Raw genomic sequence first — 17,945 nt, forward strand, 5'->3', positions numbered from 1 at the left:
CTGGTACACTCACTCTTTCTCTCTCTCTCAAAAATAAATAAACATTACAAAAAAGAAACTCAGATGTGTAGCTAATTCATTTAGGTCTCTTGAAAGTAGCTGCTCCATTCTACACTTTTCAGAAGATCTCTACAAATCCCCAAATCAAGAATTCTCAAACTTAGATTAACTGGAGTTCTCAGCCATCAGATGTGATGCTCCATCTCATACAATGCTAATCTTCTGCTATGTCCTTTTTAGCTCTCAAGATTTATGTATATGTATATAGATCCTTTCTCCATCGCTCCAAATCTGTTACAGGGAATGACTATTCCGATGTCTTAAAAATGAAGCAAGAAGCTAAAGATAATACCGTGTTTAGAAGACAGAACGTTTGGGGTTTCCAGAATTTATGAAGAAAGTTCCCAGATAAAGGAAATTGTGGGCCTGACCAATCAAGATGCCTTTCTGTGATAAAAACAAGCAAAAGCCAAGCACTATCAAAATAGCAGTAGCCACTGCCAGTGTTACAGGTAGTATGGACTTTTGAAAACCAGTAATGAGAGCTCCTTCACAACTGTAATTAGCCATTTGTGGTGCTACTGTTACTATAGCTAGAGTCATTTTTCAAATGTGAGGTAGAGAAATTCTCTTTGGCTGGAGCCTGAAGCTGTTATTTATCAAGACTAGTCTTTTGCCTCTTTTCTTGCTTGCTTTCTTTCTTTCTTAAACTCCCCTACACTCATCCCAAAGCCAATGTTCAAAGAAAGCCACCCATTTGAACGTTGGCATGTTGCACGCCACACTGGTTATTCTGTTAGTCCTGTTTCTTTGCTGCAGTACACAGTCTGGATTGTTCAGCATTGTCCTTTGCTGTGTCCTCAGTAGATCGTTATATCGATACATAAAAACCAAAAGACATATGAACTAAATAACCAAAAAGTCAGCTTGTGTCACTTTGAGCAAGGTACCTAACTTTCCTGGCCTGTTTCTTTCTCTATAGCCTTTAAAAAACAGAGGTCGCTATCCAATTATTTCTCAGGTCCCTTTAGACCTTTCACGCTATGATAGGTTTTGGGGGGTAACTTACATACAAGGTAAACCTCACCATAGTATTACAATACCTACATTTAAACTGCTAATTTATCAAACCTGCTTTCTAACCACTTACATGGTGGCATATGGAGGATCTATACCAGATTCCCTATGTGGCTTTTAAGTAGCACTGAGCAATAAAACTGAGGAATGGATACCAACGTAGTATGATGACATATGTGTGTGAATGTGTGTAGGGGCATGTAGTGTGTGTATATGGCCATACGCTGTGGTACCTCCTTCAAAGGACAAACTCAGGATGCTAGGAAAATTATGACCACATTTTATCCAGGCTCTGAGTTCAGGATTTAAAAGATGACTAGTAAATGAGGGACATAGGGGCGAAAAGGGCAGGTCAAAGAAAAGTTCAGGTGGGTGAACCTTGAGGCATAAAAGGGCTAGATAACATCATTTTCCTAAAAAGAAAGAGAGCCATAGAGCCAAGAAGAACCAATTTTTTTTCTTTTTGGATCATTGCTCATTAATAACTCATAGCAATTTTTTCCTTTAAATTCCTTTTCAGTATTTATTCACAATTGGCAGTTGCCTGTTTTCTCCTCTCCTCAAAAAACTCAAAATATCCTCACTTGTATCTTTAATCTTTTCCATCTTTGCATATATTATCTTTCTTCCCGCCAGTAACTATCTGCCATTTTTATGAAAACACAGTGTTCATCCAATTTGCTAAGTAAATCAAAGGAACAAAGTGGGGATGTATGTGTTTCACAACATCCCGTGCTCAGAAGAGTCCCATGTGGGGTGCCTGGCTGGCTCAGTCAGTTAAGCATCTCACTCTTGATTTCGGCTCAGGTCATGATCTCAGAGTTGTGAGATCAAGCCCCACATCAGGCTCCATGGTAAGTGTGGAGCCCACTTAAGATTCTCTTTCTCCTTCTCTCACTTCCCCTCTTCCATGTGCACATGCAGGCTTTCTCTCTCTCTCTCAAAAACAAAACAGAGCAAAACAAACAATGAAAACACACACACACACACACACACACACACACACACACACACACACACAATAACCAAAAAACTAACCATGCTTTGTCTAATGCTCTGTTATTAACATCTTGATATTAATTTTTAAATAAGAGGCTCCACATTTTCACTTGGCATTGGGTTTCCAAAATTACATAGCCATTTAGGAAGCAAATGTAAATTATTTTGGTTGTATTTGAGTAGAGGTAATAAGCAATATTCAATTTGTCCTGCATTCTTTTATATGTCACTTCCATGTCCAAAATTTTGCCCACTTCTCTTCATTTTCAGTACTACCACTACCTATAATCCAAGTCACCATTGCCTTTTTCTGGTGTTACAGAAGTAACTAATATTAGGCAACATAGATATAAGAAGTTGCTAGAGGGGCGCCTGGGTGGCTCAGTTGGTTAAGCATCCAACTTTTGATTTCGGCTCAGGTCAGGTTGGTGAGATTGAGCCCTGAGTCAGGCTCTGTGCTGACAGCATGGGGCCTGTGTGAGATTCTCTCTCTCTCTGCCCCTCTGCTGCTCACGCATGGGTGTACTCTCTCTCAAATATAAACATTAAAAAAGTTACTAGAGATAAAGAGGGATATTTTATAATGATAAGAGAGTCAATTCATTAATAATATATAACAAAAACAATATATATACATATATATATATACACACACACACACACACACACACACGCACACACACACACAATGACAGAGTCCCAAAATAAATGAAAGGCTGTTAGAAATGAAGGTAAACAATTCAATAATAATAGTGGAAGATTTCAATAACCTTTCAAAAATTTTTTTTTCAACATTTATTTATTTTTGGGACAGAGAGAGACAGAGCATGAACGGGGAGGGGCAGAGAGAGAGGGAGACACAGAATCGGAAACAGGCTCCAGGCTCTGAGCCATCAGCCCAGAGCCCGACGCGGGGCTCGAACTCACGGACCGCGAGATCGTGACCTGGCTGAAGTCGGTCGCTTAACCGACTGCGCCACCCAGGCGCCCCATCAATAACCTTTCAATAATGGATATTATAACTAGGCAGATGATCAATAAGAATATAGAAAACTTGAACAACACTATAAACCAACTAGATATAATATACATTTACAAAGACCCCACCACAGATGGGGTGCTAAATATTCTGTGTTTAGCAGAATACACATCATTCTTAGGTAAACATGGAACATCCTTTAGGACAGATCACAATGTGGGTCATAAAACAAACTTTTAACTTGAGGACTGAAATCTATAAAGTATGCTTTCCAGTCACAATGGAATAAAAGTAGAAATCATTAAGAAAAATTGGGAAATGTATAAATATATGGTGATGAAAGAAAATATTCCTAAATAACCAGTGGGACAAAGAAGAAATGAAAAAATAAATTAGAAAACATTTTAAGGTAAATGAAGACAAAAACACAATATGGCTATATATAAAGAAGAAAAAAATAAATGTCTTAACTTTTCTGCTGAAGACACTGGAAAATAAGCACAAACTACACTTAATGTAAGCAAAATGAAAGAAATAATAAGTATAGGAGTAAAAAAATCAATGAAATAGAGAATAGAAAAAAATACAGAAGATAAATAAAGCCCAAAGCTGTTCTTTGAAAAGATGAAGAAAACAGACATGACTTTAGCTAGAGTGACCAAGAAGAAAGGTGAGAACACTCAAGTAACCAGAATCAGAAATTAGAGAGGGAACACCACTACTGACCTTATGAAAAAAAAAAGGATTACAAAGGAATCCTATGAATAATTGTGTCAATAAATTAGATAATTCAGTTGAAATGGACAAATTTCTGGAAATACACAAACTACCTGACTCAAGAAGAAAGAGACAATATAAGTGAACCTATAATAAGAGAGTTAGTGATTGAAAACCTCTCAGAAAAACCCAGGCACAGATATCATCACTCTTCAACTCTATCAAACATTTAAATGATTAATACTACTACTTTACCCACTCTCCAAAAATAGAAAAGATATAGAATAATATTTTAAGGAAAGCATTCCATCTACAATAGCATCACAAAAGGAAACAGCAATCAAAGAAGTATAAAGCTTGTAGTGTAAGCATGACAAGACATAGTTAAGAAAAAATTTTAAAGATTGATAATAAATGAAAAGACATCTATCTCATTTTGAGTTATTTCCTCAAAATGTTAATCATAGCGTTGCCATACGAATAAACCAGCAATTCCTCTTGTAGGTATATACCCAAAAGAATCATAACATATATACACAAACTTGTACATAAATGTTTACAGCGTTATTCGTAGGAGCCCCAAAGTGAGAAAAATCCTAGTCCCCATGAGTTGATGAATGGCTAAACAGCATATGGCATGGCCACAGAATGGAACATTATTTGGCAATAAAAAAGAATGAAGTATTGATACATATTATAATGTAGATGGACCTTTAAACCATCATGCTAAATGAAAGATGTCTGACATAAAAGACCACATACTGTATGATCCATTCATTATATAAAATGTCCAGAATGGGAGTGTTTCTGGAGACAAAAAGTAGATTAGTTCATACCTAAGGATATCACATACTTTAGTACTTGCTTCCTTTGCACAGATTGTTAGCTCAGTGGTTTACAATGTGGCCTCTGATGTCAGAAAGCCTGTGCTCCGATCCTGGCTCCTCCCTTTATTAAGGAGAGACCTTGGGAAAATCACTTCATCTCTCTGAGCCTCACAAAATAGGTTTCAATCATGCTAGGAAAAAGGCAAGTGGTGTCTGGGCATTATTATTTTTTTTTAATTGGGGCAGGTTCAATTAAGTTTTCCACAAAATTGCAAAACATATCTTCAGAGGACTGTGTAAGGATTCAACGGAGATTACGCGGAAGCTCCAGAAGGACTTGCTAAGTGGTAGCTATTGTTATTAGTTGATACTAAATAATTTAATAAATGAATGATTTTTCAAGACTAAAAAATACGGTTTCTATCTCTAAAACCTATAGCCAATGCACTCCCCCCCCCCAATTCTTTTGATAAGGTTTTGATAAGTCCTGAAATACCTATCAGGTCTTACTTCCCATGTCGAATATGTAAAAAGAATTGTCAGTTTCCAGCTTTGTAGGCTAAAAGGAATCTCAGGTTTTGTTTGTTTTCCCCTTCTGGTATTAAACTTTCTCTTTCCTTCTGACTTGTGCACTAACTACAAACAAAACTTGAAAAAAGCTGATAAGGTTCCCTAGCTTTGGAAAAATGGAATATACACTTAAAACTTAGTTTCCTTCCTAAATGAGATGCTTTCTTTTTTTCCTTTCAACTTGGGGCACCCCTCTTTTGAGTTGAAAGTAACTGCTTCAGACGAAAGCTCAGTGATTCTGTCCTTAGAGCACCTTTAATTTTAAAGCAGACCAAAGAGCCCCAGCCTTCAAGGAAGAGTAATCCCTGAACACACTCAGAGCATATTTGCAGCATTATAAAAGTAAATGATTTTGAGTATATACTCCTTTGACATTAATAATGCAATTTGCTCCGAAATCTATTAAAAGCCCACAAGCCTAATTAAATATTAAAATTGAAATTGGTATTTCTTTCAGGCAATTTTCAGTGGAAGAAGAAATATGTTTTTAAAAAAAATGCATTGAATTCTCACTGATACTACCAATTCAAATACACGATAATGGGAGTTTTTCCTTAAACATATTGCTTTTACGTCTATATCTACTTTGCCCCTTGCTAAAAATCCCAACTTTCACAGACATCAAAATAATTACAACTTTGCTTTAAACCACAATACACAGACAACAGCCCAAAATAATATGATTACTGAAAATAATTTAAGGTTTTATCGTAGGCTTGCATGCTATGGAATCAAATTATGGTTTTTGAGATCACTTGGAAAATTTCCTCTCTGTGGGGGCTATGCCAACTGCTCGTGAACACAGATAAAGTTCATGTGCATCATTTTACTTTTGATATCAGGAATTTTTCAAGTCCGTTTGCTTCACAATTATGTATTTAAACTGTTCAAAGTTAAATTTTTTAAAATAAAAATATAAAAACCAACTATGCTTTCAGAATTCTGCTTATATTCCTTTCTCCAAACTGTTCTCCCCCATTCCTGCCTCTATATACACTTTAAAAAAATTATATAAGTCCTTCCTTAATGAATATTAGCAAACTGTGGTACTTTTCATCACTTGGAGTATATATAGCTGCATATTACTCTCTTGTTTGGATGCACTCAAAATGAGTCAACGAGCCATCAATTGATAGACATTTTTATTGGTAATCCTTTTTTTCTTGCATTTATAAATAACACTACAATGAATACCCTTCTGCATATATCTTTTTGTATTTTTGCCCATATGTGTCTGAGATAAATTCCTAACAAGAGATTCCTAAAGAAATTGCTGGACTGAATGGTAAATGCATACTTAACTTTTCTAGATACTGCCAAATTCCACCCCAACTTTTTGCATTTTTACAAGCTGTGCATGAGAGTCCTCATTTCCCCCAGAGCCTTGTCAAAGGAATATTGTATAAATATTTGGATTTTTGCTAATCTTCATTTCTCTTTATTAGACGTGACCGGGGTTGAGTAATTTTACCCATATTTAAGGGACATTTGCATGGCTTTCTTTGGGAATTGTGAGTTTACTTTCTAGCCTTATGTTGTAATATATAATTTTGGGTATTTCTTTCTTTTTAGAAGAACTTCATGTATTGGCCTATTAACCTTTTGTAGCTAACAATGTTACCAATTTATGATTTATTTTTACACATAAACACATAGTGTTTTTTTGTCATGCAAAAGTGTGTGTGTGTGTGTGTGCATGCATGTGTGTAATGAAACTTATTTTTTCCCTGAATTTTAAGTATAGTGTAGGAAAGCACTTCCTACGACCCAGTAATAAGAAATTCACCCACGTATTTTATTCCTTTTATATTACATATTTGCAATTCATTTTGGTATATATGCTCAAGAAATTCCTAACAATTTACGAAGAATGAGCTGGTATGAGCTGGCCCCAGTACACCATTCAGTGCTGGTGGGGCATGGATAGCCACTGGTCATTTCTCTGTGTTGTTTCCACGTGTATGTTCTTAGGTTTACTGTGTGTGTTTTATCAAGTAAAGTTCCTGGTGCCTCATATTTTCCAAACCAAAAACCTCTTTGAACACTGAGAAAATGTGTCATTATTCTTGATGAATAGTGCATTACAGCTTTGGGGGGAAGAATGTATAACTATTTGGTAAAAAAATTTTTTTTGCTATTTCACTAGTTGGGATTTTTTTTTTTGAAAAAAATTTTTTTTCAACGTTTATTTATTTTGGGGACAGAGAGAGACAGAGCATGAACGGGGGAGGGGCAGAGAGAGAGGGAGACACAGAATCGGAAACAGGCTCCAGGCTCTGAGCCATCAGCCCAGAGCCCGACGCGGGGCTCGAACTCACGGACCGCGAGATCGTGACCTGGCTGAAGTCGGACGCTAAACCGACTGCGCCACCCAGGCGCCCCGAGATTTTTTTTTTTTGAGTACAAAATACCAATTCTCCAGTTGTGTAACTGTGCTGCCACTTTCAGAAACAGCAACAGAATAGGGTGATATCCGGGTAGGGAGACAAATATTCTGTATTAAATGGTCTTGTTTTTAGCAGATTGGCACTATTGCTTATCAAGGCATATTCATTTTCTTCTCTCAGATTTAGAGAATTTGCTATCCCCAAATGGACAGAAAAAGCACAATAAATAGTAAAGACTCACCACTACTGGAAGCATCATTCAGATTAAGCAGTCCCCCTCCTAGACCTCTGTAACTATGGTAACTGTAGGTCCCATTGCCGTTGATGTACAACACCTCCTGGGAGCCTGAAACAGCTGAGGTTGAGTAAGTGGCCTGGGCCGCCTCTGGTTTACACTGTTTGTCAGCTGGGGCAGATTCGTCCTGCAATGACAACAGCATTCCATTACTTGTCAAGTCACTGTACTATTTCGCCTTGACTACGACCATCTCGTTGTTATCTACAGGTCGGCACTGAATAAGAAAAAAATATACATATATGGTCAACATCAAGTTGGCACACATGCACGTTTTCAACAACTTGGCTAAAAGGAAGTAACGATGCGAGACAGATTGGAGGTGGAGCAAAATTTGCAAGCAATTACCAACTGAATTTAAAATTACATGAAGAGAGTTGTTCACAATAGCCCAGAGGTGAAATCAACCTAAATGTATATTATTATCATATATATAATATAATATTATATACACTATGTCATTATCCTACATATTACATATATATTCCTCCACAGTAGAACACAAACAGGTCTTATATATTCAGCTTAAGCTTATTAAATGAGTAAAGCTTATCAGAACATTAACAGGTGAATCCATGATGTTTACCCATGGATTTTTTTTTTTTATGTGTATGACTTCTCTTTTCTATAAAGAAATAGATTTTAACTATGCCCCATGGAACTGTAAGGCTTCTGGGGGGAGATGACTCAGAGTGTTCCAGAGATTGTGGGACGAGGGCACAAAGACGTGCCGTTATGCCGTGTTTGATCTACATTCATAAAATCACTGCATCTACAGCATTATGAAAACCACCAGGCTGTGTGAAGTATTCTTTCTGTAAAGACATGTAGCCATTGAAACTCTGAAAGAAGGCAGAATATTCGATTCTTCAAAGCAATTTTGGGGTCCCTGGTAGGGGCTAGCCTCAAACAATTCCACTACTTGCATAACTTCCCAGTTTCCTGATTGAAAATTACTTGGGCAACATGATAAAATCTGAGTTCCCAGTTTGGCAAAATTGGTGGCCTTTCTGAACATCCCAGTCTATTTTTCTGTGTTTGAAAAATGACAATAAAATACACTTATAGGAGGAGTTTCTTCATGATGAGTAAAAAGAGAGAAGAGAGCAGGCATTGTCTGCACAATATTTGCTCACTGATTCTTTGTAGGATAGAATTAATTCGTATTATTAAACATGCTATTTTTAAAATTTGCCTAGTCTTTCATTATTAACTGTTATTCCAAACCACAGTAACTGCATAGAGCAGGCAGATAATTAATTCCATTAATAATCAAAACAGGCCTTGTAGGGAGTCATTTGTGTTCAAACACAGATTTGCATTATTAATGTTCTTGGCAGTCCACTATATGCTGAGAAATAAAACATATGAAAGCCTCAATAAAATCTGGTCTGCAGTATCTTTTGGGCAAAAGTTTAATACAAAGTTAATTCGTGTTTTTCTTATGAACGATTGCTGTTACTGGTTTCAAAGAAGCATAGATTTTAATGACATAAAAAAAATAAATACCCCTAGAGTCACATTTTACCTCTGTAAGCAACTTTTAATTATTAGTTCCCAAACTTCTCAAGGCTGACAGCTTGCCCCTGGGTTGCTATGAAGATTATTTTTAAAATGGGATAATATCAATATTTTATAAGACTGCATATTCAGGCATTGAAATAAATTTCATTCCTCAAAAATCAGACAAAATCCTATCCTGGGTTTTATGAGACGTATTTCAATTTTCTGTAAAAATTCCATAAAAATAAGATAGCATCAGTGATTTAAGGACCACCAGCAGTGTACTAGATAATGCAGTGTTGCTTTGATTCAGATTTCTTTGGTTAAAAATATACAACAAATTAAAGAAATGCTTATAGTAACTTCTGTAACAAGGCTTTGGCCTTATCGATAAATATAGCCTTGATGTATTGAAGTATGCACATTTCACAAAATATAGGCTTGTTATAGGATGTGTGATTACTTATAGATGGAAGGCAAGATTGGGAATGATTTGCCATTGTCACTGTCTTTGGGAAGACTGGTTTGTACTCTTTTGTACCTTATCCTCAGAAACTGGACAGAGACAACTAGACTTTGCAGAACCTGATTGGCACTTGGGCCATATAGATTGAATTCCTTAAGTGCAGATGCCTAAGGAATCCTTTACTCAAGTAATTTGGACAGATACTTAAAAAAAAAGAAATTTGATTGGTTCCACTCAAATTTTTGACAATAGATTCCAAAAAACTTTGCTTGGAAAATGTTACAATGTCTTTATTATGTCTCCCAAGAATTCTACGTTTTCTTAGACTATATCTTCTACCGTCTATCATGTTTATTGTATGTTTTCATTAAGCCTTCTCTATCTAGAGTTAGAAAATTCCAGTAAAGCGTACTGCTAGATTTAATAATTCAGATACCTTTCTTCTTTTTTGCCTTTTACCTTACATCGTTATGGCAATTAGAAGTTGTAAGGCAATGTTGCATCGATATTGAATTACATTTTTAGTTCATCATTGGGCAAGGAACTTGTGATCCACCTTTTTAAGGTGAAGAAGCTTGCACAGACTTCAAAGAAGCTTATCACTGCAAAATAGTACACATATGGATAATTCAGGCATCAATTTGCCTGAGCTTTCTGCAAGATTGTTATTGGATTTCTCCTATCTTTTCATGCTCTTTGTAGTCTATATGACAGAAGCGTTTTTACTTAAGTTAAAGCTCTAAATTTATCCTTTGATTTATTAGTACTGATGGGGCAAGAAAGTACAATTTATTTCACATATAAACTACTAGAAAACATCTCCACTTTCTAAAAGCTTCTCTTCTTCCATTTGATAGCAAGTGTTCCAGAACTAAGTACATTGCTAAGAGTTTATGGGGAAATTCATAAAAGATCTGAGAGAATCAAAGCTTCCATTAAAACTGCTTAGAAAAAAAAAGTCTGCACTTAAAGCAAATGTAGTTATTATTTGAGATGATGAGAAGTGATTGACGATGCCAACAACAGACACACACACACACACACACACACACACACACACACACACACACACACACATATAGTAACACTCAGGGAGTCATTTATTTCGTTCAGTTAGCAGCATTCCATACAATCTTCTCCCCCTGTTGGCCATACAAATAACTAAGATGCCAACACAGAAGACTGTTCTTTGCAAAGATGCTCCCAAACCCACTAAGATAATAAGGAAAAACATCTTTTGACCAAATCCAAGTAGCCTAAAGATAAGATGTGAAATAAGAGAGAAGGTAGATTGTGTTTCTGACTTGAGAAACCACAACCACAGCAAGATAGCTGTTACTCAGAGTTTTATCAAACTCTTAGAAAACAGGTTATTACTGGGGCGCCTGGGTGGCGCAGTCGGTTAAGCATCCGACTTCAGCCAGGTCACGATCTCGCGGTCTGTGAGTTCGAGCCCCGCGTCGGGCTCTGGGCTGATGGCTCAGAGCCTGGAGCCTGTTTCCGATTCTGTGTCTCCCTCTCTCTCTGCCCCTCCCCTGTTCATGCTCTGTCTCTCTCTGTCCCAAAAATAAAAATAAAAACGTTGAAAAAAAATTTAAAAAAAAAAACAGGTTATTACATTAACAGACTCTCTTTGTAGCATTATTTACACACACACATGATTTTTTAAACAATAAAGATTTGAGAACTATTGGCTTAAATATAAAACACAAAATAAATATAGTCCCCAACCCAGTAAACATAGATATATGGTTGGCAAGAATGGCAAGAATTATATCGCAAAGTAATCTGCTCTAAAATTCTTCCTAATGGCCATAAAGTTTTATTACCAAAATAAACGTAAAGACTTAGCATTTAAAAATTTCAACTTTGGGGCACCTGGGAGGCTTAGTTGGTTAAGTTTCTGACTCTTGATTTTGGCTCTGGTTATGATCTCACAGTTCATGGGATTGAGCCCTACATCGGGCTCTGTGCTGATAGCCTGGAGCCTTCTAGGGATTCTCTCTCTCCCTCTCTCTCTGCCCTTCCCCCTGCTTCCATGCACATATACCCTCTGACAACATCAAAAGAATTTCAACTTTACATGTAACAGTCTGCCATTTAATTATTGACCCAAAAAATCATATTAAAAAAATATCTTTTTCTATAGGTTTCTAACACTCAACTTTGGTTTCCTTTGTTAATATGACTGTAATGAAATGTAAAAGTAATGTTCCTTTGAGGTAGTAAAATTGGACAGCAGATACAAATATTTTGGTCACTGATTTTTTTTTTTGAGAGAGAGAGAGGTGGAGAGGAGAGAGACAGAGAGAGAGATTCCCAAGCAGGCTCCAAGTGCAGAGCCCCATGCGGGGCTTGAACCCATGAACCTTGAGATCATGACCTGAGCTGAAGTCAGATGCTTAACCGACTGAGCCACCCAGGTGCCCTGGTCATTGATTTTATATGCATATTATATTAATTTTGGCCTCAGAAAAATCAATTTTAACAAAGCAATACCAAATTGGCATCTTAAACGTTAAATTTTAATATATTTTGGGAATAAAAATGTATTTTCCTAATCATATGGTATTTTTGTTTCTCCTGAGATATTTTTCCTCCTGAGTTTTTAAAATATTTTAAAAATCTACATTTATAACAACTCAAAACATCTTTAAAACCATACCTTTATTTGCAATTTTGGCTCTACTGATTAAAAAGAAAAAAAAAACTTTCTTAAATTATTTTTTTCTTAATCCCCTTTAACCTAATATTCTCTTTTGGTAAGAGAGTTGCAATGCTCCCCCTGGTGATACCATGGCAGGCATGGTTTCAGATATTACCAATGTAACTGTCATACTCAAATTCTTACTTCTAATATTGGCCTTCTCTCTGAGGCTCATGCCTGAACAACCGGAAATGCAGGCATATCAGATTTAATATCTTGAACTTAAATTTATGTTTTCTTTCCTCCAGATATCTCTTGCAAACATTTTTAACTAAGAAACAAAACAAGACCTGTTCTATCACCAATGAAGGTATCTTGTTCTGTTAATGCATCACACCAAGATTTATTTTTTCTCCTACACTAGGCTTCTCTCAGTCAAACCACACCCATGTCCTCGTGGCTCCATTTTGGAAAGGACCCTCATTGGCGTACATCTGAGAAACCCTCACTGAGAATACAAAATTCAGAGCCCCATAATCTCTCCTTTGGGCTAATGGGATAACCTCCTGACCAGTGCTTTCCCCTTGACATCTTGTCCACATCTTCTCAAACCTATCTTTTAAAATCATTTATCATGTTGAATTCTCTTCCAAGAGTTTGAGATTTCTTTCTTCTTGGAGAACAAAACCCAGAGCTGCTGGCATCCAAAGCTCTTCAGAGTTTGAGAACAATCCTGGCAGCCACATTTTCTGTCACCTCCTCTGATAACACTCCATACTCTGGTCATAACTTAATGTAGCAAAAAAAAAAAAAAAGCAGGGAAATATTCTGAGTCATCTAAATGTGCCATTGGGCACCAATACATAGGAATTTTCTCATAATTAATTTTTTCAGAGAATCAGCTCCGGTTTCATTGATCTGTCATATGATTTTGTTTTTTAGTTTCCATATCTTTTATTTATGCTCTAATCTTTATTATTTCCTTACTTCTGCTGGTCTTAGGTTTTATTTGGATATTTTATATCTGATGATGGTTTGTCATTTAATTTTTAATATTGTTCGCAAAATTTTAAGGTATGTATCTAATGTTGAAGAGCAAAAAAAATCTTTGTCTTAAAAGACTTATTTTAAAGTTTCTTGGGGTGCCTGGGTGGCTCAGTCAAGTGGCCAACTTCGGTTCAGGTCATGATCTCACTGTTAGTGAGTTCGAGCCCTGCGTCAGGCTCTGCACTGACAGTTCAGAGCCTGGAGCCTGCTTTGGATTCTGTGTCTCCCTGTCTCTCTCTGTCTCATGCTCTGTCTCTGTCTCTCAGAAAAACTGAATAAAGGTTAAAAAAATTAAGTTTACTTTTTGTGTGAAATCTGAAAGTGTTATATGAATAAATCAGGTTTCGCTATGGCTTTCATCAAACTAATGGAGAAAGATAGTATTTTCCTTCTTCATATTCTAACCTAAATTCCAGAGTAACAAAATATTTTTTCTCCTTAAATCTCTAATAATATCCCCCAGCCACCATTAAACAAAAGAAATAAGACCTATTTATCTGAAATTCTTGTACCTCTTCTGTATACAATTATCTTTATGAAAAAAAATGCAAGAAGAACAAATAGAGACTAAAAGATATCATAGGAGAGAACAAAGACTTCAAATGTATATAAATGAGCTCTTCAGTCCTCAGGTTGCTATAGACCAAAAGACCTTGAACCAAATATCCTACAGAAGATGGGAAATTCAAAGTGTCAAGACAATTATATTCAAACAATTAAAATTTCCCTCAAAGCAAAGACCTAAACATGATGGCTATGTCAAAACCTCTAGCTATAAAAACATTATAGCTATCATAAAAATTCAGAATATTATAGCTTTAACCAAATTTAGAACAAGTATTTTTAGTATTAAACTTTGAGAATCACAGTGGCGCCTGGGTGGCTCAGTTGGTTAAGCTGAGTCCAACTTCGGCTCAGGTCATGATCTCCCGGTCTGTGAGTTCAAGCCCCGTGTCGTGCCCTCTGCTGACAGCTCAGAGCCTGGAGCCTGCTTCTGTCTCTCTCTGACCCTCCCCCATTCATGCTCTGTCTCTCTCCGTCTCAAAAATAAACAAACATTGGGGCGCCTGGGTGGCGCAGTTGGTTAAGCGTCCGACTTCAGCCAGGTCACGATCTCACGGTCCGTGAGTTCGAGCTCCACATCAGGCTCTGGGCTGATGGCTCGGAGCCTGGAGCCTGTTTCCGATTCTGTGTCTCCCTCTCTCTCTGCCCCTCCCCCGTTCATGCTCTGTCTCTCTCTGTCCCAAAAATAAATAAAAAAAAAAAAAAGTTAAAAAAAAAATAAAAAAAAAATAAACAAACATTAAAAAATTTTTTTAAGTTTGGGAAGCACAATAAAAGCATTAAAAAATTTTTTAGAGCAGTTAACCATTAGCTACTACATAATAATCCTATTGACATAATGGTATCAGAAGATTAAGGCTAAATCTGCACATTGGCCACCTAGGGTATGATGCTGGGCAGCCTGAAGAGGTATGTTATTTTATCTACAATGTAATCAAATCTGTGATCCATAAAGGGGCTTCATAAAGGGATTTAATTAGATTTTGTCAGTTATCAATTCTGATATTTATTTTATTTTATCCATATAGAATATCCATATATTATTGGCTAATGCTGAAATAAACTAATAGGTATTAATACTGTCGTGATTAACGTTTTAGTACAAATTAAAATAATGCGTGTCACGATCAAAGACAAGAGAAACAAACTTTCTTTTCATTTCCGTGGGTATCAGTTTTTCTAAAATACACGACTAAGCTGCAATTTATGTTAAAACTATGTTTTAACACAGTTTTATGTTATGTTGAAACTTTAGATTCCTTCTCACAAATGGCTACATAACATAAGTCAACAAAACTCAGGCTAAGAACTTTAAAAGGGAGCCCTCACATACTATTTATTTATCCCGGATGTTCAGTTACCCAAAATCCTCTCAGTATGGTCCTGGGAGTTTTCATCATTGGCTTAAGAAAATTAGACTGAACTAGAAAACAGAGATATGAAAAATACAATTAAAGTTAAAAACAACAACAAGTGGCCACGGCAGATAATTTTCATCTTTCCACATTTCTTTTTGAGCAAACAGAGAAACTTGACTAATGATGCTATTTCCACACTGATGTTGCGAGGTAATCCCAGATGATTTCAAAATTAGAAACAGGCGTGCCAGCGTGGTTGCCTGAGCAGAATGAAGAACAATCCCTTCCTAACGTCACTCTACATGATGGATTCCTTCATAGCTACTTTTGTCAAACGTTACGTTCAATCATATAGTAAACATAATTCCATCCAAATTGTGTGTCTTGAAGGAGCCACATAATTGAGATGTTAACACCTACACATTGGAATAAAAGCTTACAGGTTATTCTAATTTGATTTCATCTGGGTGTACAAATTACCCACCCATCTGGATATTTTAAGTGTATTAATTATGAAATAGTCAAACTAAAGTAATTAGAAAAGCCATCAAAATGGTGATGCCTGAATCACCGAGTCATAATGCTTTTATATTAGTGTGAAATTAACTTTTAAAGGGAACATGCATGAGACAACATGAAATGAACTGAAAATAACCTAGTGATAAATTTAACATGCAGTGCTTATGCCTGACTATGTATGGGTATGTGTATACATAAACAAAGCACTATGTTTTTTTGTTAATGTTCCTCTCCCGAATAGTACTACTTCTGTCACTTGTCACTTAGTTATGTAACGTGCGCTGATCTACCATGGTGACTGTGGGTGTAGGGTATATAGTAAGAAAAGAAATAGCACCATTGGCCTATTTCTTCATGCATCAGGTTTAAAGTTTACAATTTTATTTACATCTATGATGAAAAACGAATTTGTTGTTCAAGAAGTCATTAATTTTTAGGAGTGCTCTAACTTCTCAAAAATATACACAAGTAAATCCACTAGTGTTCTTGGCGGTTGTGTATTTGTTGTAGTGGTATTATCTTCCTTAAGATATTGGCTTATGTTATCCTTCTCCATAATAAATTTTGGTAGAAACGGTATAACTAAGCTTCTCCTTTTCTTCCATTTTGCTTCTCTTTGAGAAGCTATTTTCTATGCATAATTTTCCTTGAAGATCTCAGCTGTGTTTATCCCTTCATCTATCCCTTCTATACCAAAGACCCCTAAATCTCAATCTGTAGTTAAGACCTTTTCCCGAGTCATTTTCAACTACTCACTGGACATAAATACCTGAATACCCCGCATGTGCTTCCTAATCAGTACGTCAAAATTGTACACTTTCTTCTCATACTTTCACTTCTCCATCCATAATTTGCTCTGCCTCCTGGATTTTGGATTTCTGTTAATGATACCTTCATCCAGTCTCCTGAGCTAGAGATCGGTGCCATATTGAATAGGCCCTGTTTTTATCATCTCATATGTACAACACAGGATGAATTCTCATACAATTATTTAAAACAATGTTCTATTGAATGTCTTATTTGCTAGGCTACACATCCAGCTAGGTGCTGAAGATAGATCATCAGATAAAATAGGCAGAATCCCTGCCCTCAAGGGACCTATAGAGGAAGGGGAGGAGGAAGAGAGTAGGCAAGAGGAAGAAATGAAAACTATAATATGTAATAAGTTCAGACAGTGGTAACCATGAATAATGAAAGAAAACATGGTGATGTAAAAGAATAATTGGAGATGGGTGTCCAAGAGGGAAGGCCTTTCTGAAAGAAGTACATAAGCCTTTGGCTTTGGTAAAACTGATAGAAAAGAGGCAGTCATATGAAGATACGGGGGACGTGTGTGTGTCCGCATATGAACATTACACACAAATCATTCTACACTTGACATGAAACATTCTTCACATCCAAAGATTTCTATGATCCCTGGGTTTTGTTTCATTATGTCACAGAAGCATTCACATTGCTTAGACTAGAACTTGCGTCACAACAAAATATCTAAACAACACACATTTTTGCTACTGAATTGAATATTCTTATTTCCTCCACTCCAGATGCACTCTCTAGAACCAGTGTTAACCAGTATGAAGTTAGTTCGCTGGGCTTCTTGCTCTCTGGATGCTAGGATTTGGTCAACGGGAAGCCCTAACATGCTTCAGAGGTTGAGAAATGACAGGGTGTGGGTTTTTATCCCCCGCAGCCTTTCCTGACCTGCCATGCTCTGGCGCGTCTGTGTTCCTCTGTGGCTGAATCTGGAGCCTGTGAAACAGCCGCTCTCCCAGGGCTTTAGTCTGGTTCTGTTAACAGTTCCCTTCCATTGCTTCTCCACGCTTCTCTCACTTGCCAGCCCCAGATGATGCTTCATCATCTTCTTCTTCATTTCCTTAGGCCATCTTATGCCTACGTACATAGTCCTATTACTAAATAGTCTTTAATTACTCTTTTCACTGTGCTCTCTCTCCCCTGCTGGGACCCAGAATGACACACAGTGCTGTTCACA

General features: G+C 36.7%; 1 protein-coding gene across 10 annotated transcripts in view; it reads right to left on the reverse strand.

Moving 5' to 3' along the window:
- The window catches only part of NOL4 (nucleolar protein 4), a 426,082-nt gene that overhangs the window by 63,447 nt on the left and 344,690 nt on the right, over positions 1–17,945 (reverse strand). For all 10 annotated transcript variants that reach the window (XM_003995114.6, XM_003995112.6, XM_045042058.1 and 7 more), the window contains one exon: positions 7,798–7,978. In XM_003995114.6, coding sequence (XP_003995163.2) covers positions 7,798–7,978 — 181 coding nt within the window. The remainder of the gene's footprint in view (positions 1–7,797; positions 7,979–17,945) is intronic.

This window comes from Felis catus, chromosome D3 (genome assembly GCF_018350175.1).
Source record: "Felis catus isolate Fca126 chromosome D3, F.catus_Fca126_mat1.0, whole genome shotgun sequence".
Classification (NCBI taxonomy): Eukaryota; Metazoa; Chordata; class Mammalia; order Carnivora; family Felidae; genus Felis; species Felis catus.